At 38.1% G+C, this 13,348-nt stretch overlaps 1 protein-coding gene and 1 long non-coding RNA gene across 3 annotated transcripts; both read left to right on the forward strand.

Annotated features, from left to right (window-relative positions):
* The first annotated feature begins 3,236 nt into the window (after window positions 1-3,236).
* On the forward strand, window positions 3,237-8,774 carry LOC134749378 (BAG family molecular chaperone regulator 2). 2 transcript variants are annotated; one of them, XM_063684297.1, is made up of 4 exons: window positions 3,237-3,496; window positions 4,780-4,922; window positions 5,803-5,915; window positions 6,723-8,774. In XM_063684297.1, the coding sequence occupies exons 1-4, from the start codon at window positions 3,390-3,392 to the stop codon at window positions 6,957-6,959; spliced, it is 600 nt and encodes a 199-aa protein (XP_063540367.1). In that variant the 5' UTR covers window positions 3,237-3,389; the 3' UTR covers window positions 6,960-8,774. The 2 variants fall into 2 exon arrangements, with proteins under 2 accessions (XP_063540367.1, XP_063540368.1); XM_063684298.1 differs by lacking the exon at window positions 3,237-3,496 and adding an exon at window positions 3,546-3,805.
* Window positions 8,775-8,944: 170 nt separating this feature from the next.
* LOC134749299 (uncharacterized) lies at window positions 8,945-12,721 on the forward strand. Its single transcript, XR_010128476.1, has 2 exons — window positions 8,945-10,670; window positions 10,819-12,721. It is a non-coding gene; the product is annotated as an uncharacterized LOC134749299 (long non-coding RNA).
* The last annotated feature ends 627 nt before the right edge of the window (window positions 12,722-13,348 follow it).

Consider the following 13,348-nt stretch of genomic DNA (forward strand, 5'->3'; position numbering starts at 1 on the left):
GTGCACTCAATAATTTGGGGCCCTTTTAGAAAGTAAAGAAAGCCAATTAAACTAACACCCGACCCGACCAGAGGGCCTACCGCGAACCACGTTCGACGTGTTGCCTCTCTGTCGCACTTGTAAATTCGTACGTAAGTGTGACAGAGAGGCAACACGTCGAACGTGGTTCGCCGGTAGGCCCTGACTCGGTTGCTCACTGTTACTGTGTCCTTCGGGGCGCCCTGAGGAAGGGGGCCCTGGGCACGGGCCCTTGTGGTAAAGATCAATACCTTAGTTATAGTCTTCATCTTCTCAAATGACTTTTTCGTCTAAAACTGTAATCTGGTAAACAAAAGCCATTGTCTCTTTTGTGTGAGCTGTCGGCCTTCGTGTGCCATTGTGTTTTGGCGCGTGCCATGCACACAATGGCCTACCGCTCGCATAAAAGAGACAATGGCTTTTGTTTACCAGATTACAGTCTTAGACGAAAAATTCATTTGAGAAGATGAAGACTATAAAAAAATTATATATACCTATTGTAATTATAAAGAGTGATTTATTATTGAATAAACACAGTACGACTTGACAAACCTAGTTAAGAAAGTTGTGCACTCTACTCAGTAATTCGTGTTGTGGCACATTCGTACACACCCGGTTTTCACCAACTTGCCTATTTTGAGACCACAGAGTCCCGTGAGCTCAAACACATGAATTATTATTTGGTCAGCACTCAGCAGTTATACAGTCCCCGACTGGAGCTTTTCCATAAAATTTACATTTATATAATGTTAATGTATAGTATATTAAAGTTTATAATTAGGCAGAATATCATGATTTTGTTTTTATTGATAACCAATTTTTTTTTGTTATTTATTTTGTATTTCAAAATTAGCTGTATTTAGTAAAATCCACTTGTATAATATTAATATATGAATATACAAGGTGGCTGAAAAATAACTGCATTCCCGTTGCTAGGGAGGTTTTGGGATTATACTGAGCATCTTTTACTATGTGACCAACCCCGAAATCGCGAAAAAAAATTTGGCTGTTTCATACATTTTGGCTGGTCCATTTTCTATGAGAGGGTAAATTTTTTTTTCGCGATTTCGGGGTTGGTCTCATAGTAAACGATGGTCAGTATAATCCCAAAACCGGCAACGGGAATGCACTTATTTTTAGCCACTTTGTATATGATTAAACTTTTATTTAGTAAAATATGTATTTTAAAATCTAATTTAGTTCTAATTTATGTAACCGATAAAGTAAAATTATTTGCGTTTTCTTATTTGTACCTCTTTACTATTTCAGTTGGTTTTGATCAAAGAAGCTAGAGAAGTTTCTAAATATACCTATCCTACGTTGGCTTTCGTCTATCAGACTAATGTGTAGGTATTAGGTACTTCATTTATTTGAAATTAGGCGACTAATCTGATTTCATATTAGAAGATATAGTGTTCCGTCCCGATAAAATAGTTATCAACTCGTCGTATATCACAATAAATATTGTTTGTATTAAAAAAAAATAACTGCACAAGTAATCGCCAGAAGTATGTTATGTACGATTCGAACTTAGAGCCGGTACAGCAGGTAGCAGGGACGTCAGCGACGTCACAATGACGTAATCATGGCGTCAATATGACGTCGCTGACGTCATAATGACGTATAAATGTGCCATTCTCAATCAAAAGGGTACTTATTGTCGGTTGTCAATAAGGCGCTATTTCCATATGGCTTCAATTTGCAATCAACCTTATTGACAAGCGACAATGTGGTACCTTTTGGTTGAAAATGTCACAAATGCTGTTAGGGAGACGGACTACAACTTGTATGTGAACTGCACGCCGACGTTGCAGTTGTCGTGCAGTTTACATACAAATTGCAGTCGGGTTGCAGTCCGTCTGTATCGGCCCTTAATAGTACGCCCTGCAAACAGAAGTACTTGAATAGAAATGCTGCCTACGCGTAGCATTGGAAAACTTATACAATGCGTAATTTAAAAAAATTGCAACTGATTAATCTAACCAACTCGGCCGTTTGTGTGTACTTTATATTACACAACATTCACAATCATGTAAAGCCTGACCAGAAATATATGATCACGCGCCATGTTGCGGAATTTCACTGGAACTAATTTTTTTATACTATACTAAACTATCACCCTATACATGAAAAACAACGCCCTCTTGACAATGTTTGATCATATATTACTGGTCAGGCTTTGCAATTGTAAAGCCAGCCATCTGTTTCAGTAGTAGCGCAGTCCGAAAGAGATAAATAGAATGCTAGAGAATTATAGTGACAGTTGGGTGGCTAGCCTATTATGGAAATGCAGAAAGCTTGTTTTTGCTTATAAGTATTTTTATTATTTTAGTTGTAAAAACACCTAATAAAGTATGTGTAAATAAAAGTATTACTGTCTTTATTGATTACTGAAATGTTATCAAACAAAACTAAAGCCTAGCCAAGGGAACGATTATGAAGCAGAAAAAAGGACGATATAAGTATGCGTTTAGGATGAGTGGTTGTTTGCTTTTCTACCCTCCGACAGTTCGCTTGGAGGTTTGTTAGCAGGTTAAATATTTATGCTATTTGCATTTCTTTAGATTGTATGCCAAACATAAAGTCTCGGCCACATAGCACGATAACAAACTATGAAGCGAAAACCACATGAACCAACAAATAATACGTTAGCACACGGCGCGTGTAACATACATTGCGCTTGATGGAGTATTCCTATTTGTCCCCGCCCCACTTGACCGCCGCCATACATGAGACGGAGACGAATGTTAATGATTCATATGAAAACACCTATTTCCATCTGTATCTGGCAGGGATAAATGGGAATACACCACTCCAGGGCAGGGGATGCGCATCGTTTAAATTATGTGTAAAAAACAGTATAAAAATATATGTGGTATCAGTTACTAGCGTACTGTTATCCTGCGCTACTGGACCAAGTAAAAGCGCGGAATAATACAAATAACATGCCAAATGCCCATATACCTCGCGCCTTTACTTGCTCTAGTAATCTAGTTAGAACTACATCGCGCTCATGTAGCCCGCATCTTACTATGCGAAAACTACATGCGTTGTGTGCATTCACTATACGTTTATTGAAGTTTGTGGCTAGAAAGAGAGGTCACTTTCTTTTTCAAAAAGGTTCCGTACAAGTTTTTTTTCACATCCCTAAAATGTACCATAGACAAGAAAGATTTTTCGTTTGACGTTTCATTGTTCCAGCTGCGATTGCTGCAAAACTGAACTGACGTTTGTGTGTAAAAAATTGTGAAGTGTAGGACCGAGCTCGAGCTGTTTATTATTTACATTTCATTTAATCCGATTATCGTAACCATTATCTGTGTGTACAAGAAATTTCGTAGACTTGAACATTGGCAACGTAAACATTTACAATGGAAGTGGATCAGTACGCAAGTGATTGGAGCTACACCGGCGAAGGGTCGCGGCTGCCGCTTATTGACGAATCCACGGCTCTAGGAACTCAGGCTCCAAAAGACAGGTCACCTTCAATGTCCTTTATCCCAAAAAATCGAACACTAGGTTTCTGCGCAGTTGATCTCAAGATAACATCGTGTTATGTATGTACCTCGTCCGAAATTGGTCAACGCGCTGTTTAGGCCTAGTCGCCGCCTACGCTTCGCTCAACTCTGTTGCTATGTCTCAAAATGATTAAATAACATGTGCTCTCAACAGCATGCTCATTAGCGATATAAAAAAGCGTCGGAGTTAGAATAATACGTAGATATGCGTTTAATTGTTTTGGTCTGTGAAAGTGCAACATGGAGCTGTCACTAGGGCCTCTCGGGAGGTGATTGAACTCGTTATCGTGTCTGTTTGTGTGCGAATTGAACCATGGATTGTGTGTTAATAGCACTTAATTTGTGTCTGCAATAATGCAGATTATTGATGAGGCTGGCTATTATACTTTTGATTATCATTCATCTTTAGCATCAAGTCATTGTAGAAGCTTTAAAAATGGTTAAGATTCAATCAATGTAATTATGTATGTAGGATTATAATATTCAACTTTCTTTACTATGTTCCTTAAGTGAAAGTTGCAGGCACACAGTAAAAGAGTGCACTCAACTTAAGGACTATTAAAATTATATTGTTCTGCACTGTTAGAATCAATGGGGAAAATGCCAGTTTTTTGTCATCACCAGAGGTCGGCGGGGGTGAGCTATTTGCCTTATAATATGACGTAAGGCATGTCAAATTATAAGGAAGTAGCTCACACCCGCCGACCTCTGGTCATCTCATATGGACTGCAAACCTATTTATAATGCTTTGGTTTCATTGCACCTTAATTATGTTTTATCTAGAATTTTTCTCAAAATATAACATTCTCAGAAGCCTAAACTTCATATTGATGTGATCTGGTGTCTAAATAATCAAATTATGTACAGTCAGCAGCAATAGTTGCTAAGCGGGCGAGGTGTCCAAAATGATCTTAACACGACATTATTGTTAAGAGAATAAGAGCGTGTCAAAGTAATTTTAAACACCTCGCTCGCTTAGCAACTTCTGCTGCTGACTGAACATTAGAGTGCTATATTATCCAATACTTAGTCCGTCCATAAGTTCTGTCAGAAAGGTTTAGATTTAGACTGATAACTGGTGTTTACTAATGAAACAGAAATAATTGCTGACAACTTCCAGCAACCATTGTCAAGTTTATATAATTTATAACTAATTAATTTTAATAATAATTAAGTTAATTTATTTTAATATTAACATACCACAGTTTGAGCCATAAACCAATAACATATTGTATATTTACAGGCTGATAGCAGTGCTGGACCAGGTGGAGATGCGCGTGGAGCGTCTCCGACGTGACACAGTGCGTATTGAGGAGGAACGTGACTCCCTGCTCTCCACATTGGACAGTGTCAAGCACTCAGAGCTACTGGCAGAAGTCTCGGAATGTAAGATACAGAAATATTTTTAAATAACCCTTTAAAATTTTTGTGAATCTGCATACAATGCTTTTGTGATATCAAAATTCATATTATTATTCATACTTCACAATCATAATTATTAGCCATGGCCATGATTACTTTGAACATTTAATTCATGATTCAGAGATCAAAATAGTAGCTTCATAATAACAATTAAAAATTGTGCACGTGCACCCCCTATTAATTAAATTAATTATGAAACAAAGGCATGCTCTGCACATGCCTCCTAAGTGTCCACTATTGTCATGTGCATGGGAATGACATTTAAAACGGTGATAATTATTTAGGAGACTGATGTTACCCCTAATTCAAAATTATGTTAAGCAATCAATACAAGCAAATATAAATCATATTTAGATAACTGCCGTGGGAATAATTACCCCTAGGTTTTAAAATATACATGTGTAAACTTATTATAGCCTAGAAATTGATCTGAAATCCATATAATATTACAAATGCGAAAGTGTGTCTGTCTGTCTGTTACCTCTTCACGCTTAAACCGCTGAACCGATTTAGTTGAAATTTGGTATAGAGATAGCTTGAGTCCCACGGGGAAGGACATAGGGTAGTTTTTAATCCCAAAAGTCACCCTTTAAGGGGGTGAAAAGGGGGGGGGGGTGGAAGTATATATAGGGAATAGATAAAAAGCAGATTGGATAAAAAATAAGCTACCCAAATTACTAATTCCACGCAGACGAAGTCGCAGGCAAAAGCTAGTATTTCATAAATTGTACCTTATACACATTATATATATGCCATTTCCTTAAATATTAATCTGTGTTTTTTATATCTATATTCTTTCGTATTTGCATAAGAGAGATTATGATTGTCTAATTTATATGTACAGGTGATAAAGACGACATCTCGCGGTACGCGGAGCGTATATTGGCGCGGGCGCAGACAGTGGAGGTGTGCGTGCGCACCGACCGCGACCCGCAACAGGAGGAGGCTCTGCACCAGGTAACACATGCAGTTCACACCCAGTCACAGACACACATCAATAGCAGGTGCCAGATACATCTCGCGATACGCGGAGCGTATATTGGCGCGGACGCACACGGTGGAGGTGTGCGTGCGCGACCGTGAACCGCAGCAGGAGGAGGCTCTGCACCACGTAACACATGCTAACACACATACACTTGCACAGAAATGTCAATGTGTGAGACAGGTTACATATAAATAATACCCTAAAACTGGGTAAATAAAAATGCCCCATGGCAGTTGGCGTGCAGTCGGTGCAGTTCCCATACAAAATGCAGTCAGGTTGCAGTCTTTCTGTATCGGCCCTTAATCTGAATAGATATGTTTTCCGCTTGTCTTTTTAAATCCAAATATATAAAACAGTTTTATTACACAGACACCACACAGCTTAAACCGTTGAAGTTAGGCCCTTGAAATATATATTGTTTAAATGTTGTAGCGCTCCACTAAGAAAGGTTTTCTTTTTAAATAACAAGAAAGAGTGAAAATGCTTAGCGACTTTTACGCAGACAAAGTCACAGTTGGAAACTAGTAGTTATTTACAAAAAACTTCATAATTACGCTCTGGATCAATTCCTTCATTCTTCGCATTAATAAAAGTACCTAGATAAAAATTCTCACATTAGCAACAATAATTTTATTGTTGTAAGCATAGTATGACAAACAAATTTGTCAATATAAATAGGAGTGAGTCAAAAAAAATCCCATCTACATTTTGTCAAATTTCTACTGACAAAATTGACTTACCACTCTTGCCAGGCTGTAAAAACAAAAGTGTAATTCCAGGTAAACATGTACATCGACCAGCTAGTAGTGTCAGTGCAAGACGACGCGTGCACGGCGCACGCTCGCTGCCAGGCCTACATGGCGGCGTGCTCCAGCGCCGCGGACTCCGCCGCCAGCGACAAGAACTTCGAGACGGCCATCCTCGGCTGCACGCTCGACGACCAGAAGCGAGTCAAGAAACGCCTGCAGGGCCTCATGGACTACTTCGCTAAGAAGAATGTTACCTCGTGCTCGTGAGCTTGTGATTGTGTACTTGGCACTGCTGGATGATAGTGGGTTTTGTTAAAAAAATACTATTAAGCCTTTATAAGGCAGAGGGAATATATTTCCCACCTGATTTTGAACTTTATTTCAAAGTAGATAGGGTTCAATTTTGCATAATTTCTGACACCCCTATGCCTTATGAAGGATCGGTTTTGTCTAGCGTTCACAGATACTGGGACAGACTTTCACGTGGGCACTGTTAATTTTTATTAATCCTAGAACATATAATGTAACACTTCGAGCTTTGCGACAGATAATACAACCGACGAGTTATTGACGTGCTTAGTAGCTGCTTGCTTCACGTTTGACGTGCTTTTGGCGGTAGCTAGTATTTAACTGGATTGTTAAACGTAAACTTTTGACAACCAGTTTTACTGCATAAATTACATTAGTTATCAAAGTATACCTCGTTTTTTTAGCATTAGAAAAAGGTTCAATTTTTACATGCCTTTGTATTGAAAAACGCTTTAAAAAAATAGTAACTATTACTTATGAAACCAAAACAACATAAATATATGTCCTTGCTATATAATTGCTGCGACTTACTTTTCAATAAAAATACCCACTGTCAAGAATGTTTACCCTTTATCTAGTGCTAAAAAAACAAGGGGGCGTTCAAATATTACGTAACGCAATTTTCGAAGATTTTTGACCCTCCCCCCCGTGTAATGCGCCGTAACGTTTTCCTGTACCAGGCGGACTGATAGTCAGTGGGTCCCTTTAGACTTGGATCAAAAACGTTTTACTACAGAGGTGACATTTAATAGTAGATTGCATATAAACTAAAAATCTTGACTAGTAAAGTGCTCTGGGGAAATTAACTAAAGAAACCTAACTTTGCATGCGTGAATAAACCTCCATAGTTCAGGCAAAATTAAACTGTATCAGCGTCATAATAATTAAAATGTGAAAAGTGTATTCAATATTATTTGTCTCGTGGCAGACATTGGGCAGCAGTGTCACCGTTATAGTCTTAGTATTATTTATTATCGTTACGGTACGGTCTTCACGCCTTTCCACAAAATAGTTGTGTCACTGAGGTTTCCAATATCTCTCGTCTTTGATGTGTCCGGGCCCGTTTTATAAAAGCTTGTAATTTGTAATACAAGCAATAGTACATTATTGTCGAGGCTCGGAAGTAGCTACTTGCTGGCTGAGGATTCGTTTTAAACGGACGACCTTGGGAGTCCGTTTAATTGAATCCGAAGCTAGCAAGAAGCCTTCCAGCCGAGTCAAATATAGTGCTTTTCTCAAAAATGGCGCAATAAATACAAATATAATAGAAATATTTTACAAAAGCAACGTTCTTATGTATATATTTTCACAGAAAAAAGTAATAAGATATACTTTGCCGCCGTTTTTTTTTTTTAATTAAAAATAGAAGTGTATTTTTCTGCTGAAAATACGCCAACCTATTTGAGACACCTAAATAGTCGCGGTACCAACATTATAATAATAAGTACTGATCATCTGTTTGGCTGTTTAATGGACCTATGCCTTCATTGGATATGGTCACTTCAACTTTTAAAAAGTTTGGAACTCGACAAATAATGGAATTTGTATGCAACATTGCAGTCCCGAAATCGAGACTGCAATGTTTTTAACTTTTTAATTTTTCGACTGACCATAAACAACGCACTTCGCGACCTACTTTTTAACCGGCAACGTTGACTTTGCCGTCCATTTTTGAGAAAAAGGCCTTTAAAGCCGTGTTTTATATCCTAGATTCTAAAATGACAGTTTGAATGCCCCAATTTGTTCAACCAATGTGTCATTGTGGTTGAAAATTGGTCCATTAGGCGGGTCCACACAGAACGAGCCGCCGCGCGAGGAAATTGCCGCGCGCAGCAGCTCGGTCGGTGGAGACGTGCCTCGCTCAAGGCAATGCGGCCGAGGCACGTCTCCACCGACTGAGCGGCAATTCTCTCGCGAGGCGGCTCGTTCTGTGTGGACCCGTCTATTGAACTGTCATTTTAGTATCTGGGATATAAAAACATGGTGTAACTCTCTGCTTGCTTTTGCATTACAAGCTACAAAACAAGCCTCAAGTGCTGTTGTTAATTGCAGTTAGTTTTAATTTGATGCTTGTTAATTTGAATTTCCCCCTTCAAATGTATGTTTACATTTTTAGTAGGGCTAGCTCAAGCGGCTTACGCGATCCTTTCACCACAAATAGGTATCACGCGCGATTGTCGCAAAGTGCAATTTACAATTTTACACATTAAATTCCAAAACTTGTCTTCATGTGCTTTGTCTTGCTTCAAAACCTTCGGTGTCTAGGTATGTGTACGGTTTGAGTGGCGCGCGTCCAGCGGAGCGGGCAGCGGCAAAGTGGTCTGTGCAGCGTAAACCAGGCCGCTCGTTGCTCACGTATCGTATCGTATCGTTGCATTTGTATAACATAAACGCCGTACGCTCCGCCCAACGGCACTCAGGTCGTACACTAGCATAAAAATCTAGTGCTAAAGCTCTGGTTTCCTAGGATAGCAGTGCTGTCATTATGTTTTTATCCGTATTATTTTGTATGGAGACGGTCGCTATATGACGGCACCGCTACCCTAGGAAAACGGAGCTTAAGAGAGAGGCCGGGGTGTATTTCAATCGCTTTCCGACCGACAAATGTCTTGATTTCATAGTTGTCTTAAAACTTGTACATTCAACAAAAAAGGCAAATGATTTATACTAAGTTTGTTGTTGTCTAGAGACAACTGCCACTTCCATACGTTTGTCCGATTGTTTGTGTTAGAATAGCTTTATTTTTGCATTCTTAAGTATATGGACCAGAAATGTAACAGTTATGTTAGTCTTTTGACTATGATGCAGTAGTCTTGCACTTATTTAGACGCTTGTGTTGAAATTTTGTAGCTGTACGTGAACTTTTACCAATATATAAATTCATTAGTTTTTGGTAAATTTTGGATGTTATCCCATTCATTCTGGTTGAAGATGGGTATTTCTTATATGGCCATATTTTATAATGTGTAAACTTCTCAACCTTATTACTCAAATATAAAGTCTTTAATACATAGGTACATATTATTAATATGGTCATCATGATCACACGGAGTGGGTCAAAGACTGGTACTGAACATAGGTAAAGGAGGAATGTTGATAACTGCAAGTTATGCTCACAGTTTATGCTTCTTTTGAAGTAATAGTGGATAATGTTAGTAAAAAGAAGGTTGATTATATTTAAAGTTTTGTGTTACTTTAGTGAACACATTGCATGCACATTTTCAACAGAAGATTTCGAGAAGTTGTCCTAAAAGTTTCACATGAAGCTAGTTAACAGTTGAGTTTAATTCGAACTCTATGGTTTTTAGCTTTTTTTCGATTCAAAGTTGTCTGTTATTTATAATAGATTTGTAATTAATGTAATTATCTATCAGTTCCATATTAAGGCACATTGATAGCGCCCCTCTTAATTTTGATGCTAGTGATTATCTTTAGATAATTCCTACCTTGTCTGGTTAGAAAAGGTGCGACTGAATATAAACTGCGGGCCAGGAACGGATTTCCATGGCCAATCGCCTCCCGGGCGAAAACTCGTATAGTGATTAACGGCTATGTATGATGAACCCTTGTGAACGTCAGCTGCCGCTCCGTTGGTGGGTTGAGGAATCGCAGCAAATAGTCTATAAATTTTTTTGTCATCGCCTCCCTTTGTCAGATGATAGTTTAGATGTTAGATGCTATTGTGAATAAACAAAATCGTCAGCCGATTGTATCGCTGTGGAAAGACCGTCAGCTGGTCACATGAACATGTAAAAAAGAAAAATATTTTCAGTCATCGGCGTCATCGCCTCCCGTTTGATACTTTTTCAGATTATAGTTTAGATGCTATTGTTAATAAAACAAATCGTCAGCCGGTTGTATCGCGGTGGAAAGACCGTGTTACGCGTTTCGGTAGCTGCTATTCCTTAACCCACCAACGGAGCAGCAGCTGACGTTCACGAGGGTTCATCATACCTAGCCGTTAACCGCTATACGAGTTTTCGCCCGGGAGACGATGACTGACGAAATTTGCGCCTGGCTCGCGGTCTAATAGGACACTTGGGTTTTGCGGAAGAGTCAACTCTTGGCGGTTGATGGTTACGAGTAAAGCATTCATTATTATAGAGTTTTTATAATTTTATATATAATATACGTATAATAGCTAGATTTAAAACTGAACAAATGTTACTTATTTTTGTGTTAAAGTTGCATTGACTGGTTCTATGTGATTTATACCTTTTGTTATGATCCCTTTGGTTTGCTAAAAATGCGAGTAGTGTGTCTTTTAATTGATATTGAAAATTGCCTTTTTGATGTTAGTTAACGAAATTGATAATGCTAAAGCTATAAAAAAATGTAAGTAGGTACTTAGTGTTAAGGTTAGGTGTCTGGGAGACAAAAAGGAACGTGGGTTGCGGTAATAAAAAATGTTTTCTTTTATAGCAAAGAATTATTGAATGTAGAAAATCTAATAAAAATCGTGCTTTTAATTTGATATTTATGGCAATGTACAGTCGCCATCAGATATATCGGAGCGGCCGAGGTGCTCAAAAATATCTGAACACGCACTCTTAACACCTTGACAATAGAGGCGTGTTCAGATATTTGTGAGCGCATTGGCCGTTTCGATATATTGCGACTGTACAGCTCTATACAAGCAGGGACCGTTACCAGTATAACTAAATAAAAATATCTCATAGCATTCACAATATTTTTTTGATATTCTAGAATAGGTAGTGATGAATAGGTGATGAATACCGGTTAATTTGTATGAAAAATATACCGGTAGGTGTTTGGTCCCTGCGTACTAGTACGTACAATCATGCCGTAGTCTGGCTGTCAGAAGTTTACCAAACATTTTTCAGCGCCAGCTACTTGAGCTGGCAAACTCGACAAGATACTTACACCTTACTACTTACTTAGTTAGTTACTCCTCTACATCTACCATAGTCTATAACTCTTTGATTGATTGTAATCGGGCTTGGACCCCTGATTTGTTACTTTTGGTCGTAGTTTGTGTTACAAGTACTGATGTGCCGTCGAAATGTTTCCAAAATTACGAAATTTCCACACGGAAAAATCTCGGAAACTTCTCATATTTTTGTATGAGAATCAAAAATTTTCCATTTCCAAAATGAATGTTTCCTGTTTAATTTTTCTGATATTTCCGGGAACTTTTCCAACTGTTTGGAAACTTACCGCAACTTCCACATCTGTAGCTACAAGCGATAACATCTTTCTGACTTCTTCTAGAAGCTACCACTTGTATGACACTTGTACCCCTTGTAGAGTTATAAGCAAGGAGCGGAATTCTCATAGCAAAAATCAATTGTCAAGAGGAATTGAGGGATTGGGATTGTTTTATCGACTATCGATAAATATTTGTCACTTAACACGACATCGTTTAAGTAATGAAATTAGACTTTTGGATTAGCAAAATAATGGATAAAACAGAAAATATATTCATTTTATGCTCAAATGTTACAAAATAATGTAAAAGGGTGGTGGTCGGTAATATGCGAAAACATCGATAACTGGAATTGTCGATCTTGAAATTTGATTTCTGCAATGAGAATTCCGCTCCTTGGTTATCAGGTTGATACTACACTCGGGTGTGGTCGTCTCTCGGGCCGCCGAGCGGGGAGTTGCCGGCTTGCTTCAAGCAATTTGTACTGTAAGAAACTCCAAAGTACCTCTTTATTTATATTCTAATGTCTAATAAAATATGTAACATTATATAAGTTTGTTTAATTTCAGATTTCTCTCTTAAACTTCAGTATTATCTCGAGTCATATTCTTCTAGCCAGAAAAATAACATCAATAGCAGTTATAAAAAATAATTTATTTCCACATTTTTTTACAATATGATTTATTTACAATTACATGATTCAATGTCGTGGATCTATCAATATGAACTATAGTGACTAAGTTTCAAGAGTAAATTAGTATTTTCTTATAAATGTATTACTGAAACGAGTCGCAAATATGCCTGTGTAGTGTAGGTTCAAAATAAATAACCGGACAAGTGCGAGTCGCCCACCGAGAGTTCCGTCCAACTTTAATTTTTAGTATTTGTTGTTATAGCGGCAACAGAAATACCTCATCTGTGAAAACTATCTAGCTATCACGGTTCATGAGATACAGCTTGGTGACAGACAGACAGTGGAGCCTTAGTAAGGGTCCCGTTATTACCCTTTGGGTACGGAACTCTAAATACTGTACCGTGACAAGCATATCATGGAAAATTTCATTTCATTGCATATCAGATTCAATAATACACCTATCTTAAGTATAATAATTTTGTTGGTATCTAAACTAACATTAGGTATTCATTGCACATCGCAAAATATTTTTACACAACTACTACA

This window comes from Cydia strobilella, chromosome 18 (assembly GCF_947568885.1).
Source record: "Cydia strobilella chromosome 18, ilCydStro3.1, whole genome shotgun sequence".
In the NCBI taxonomy this organism is placed as follows: Eukaryota; Metazoa; Arthropoda; class Insecta; order Lepidoptera; family Tortricidae; genus Cydia; species Cydia strobilella.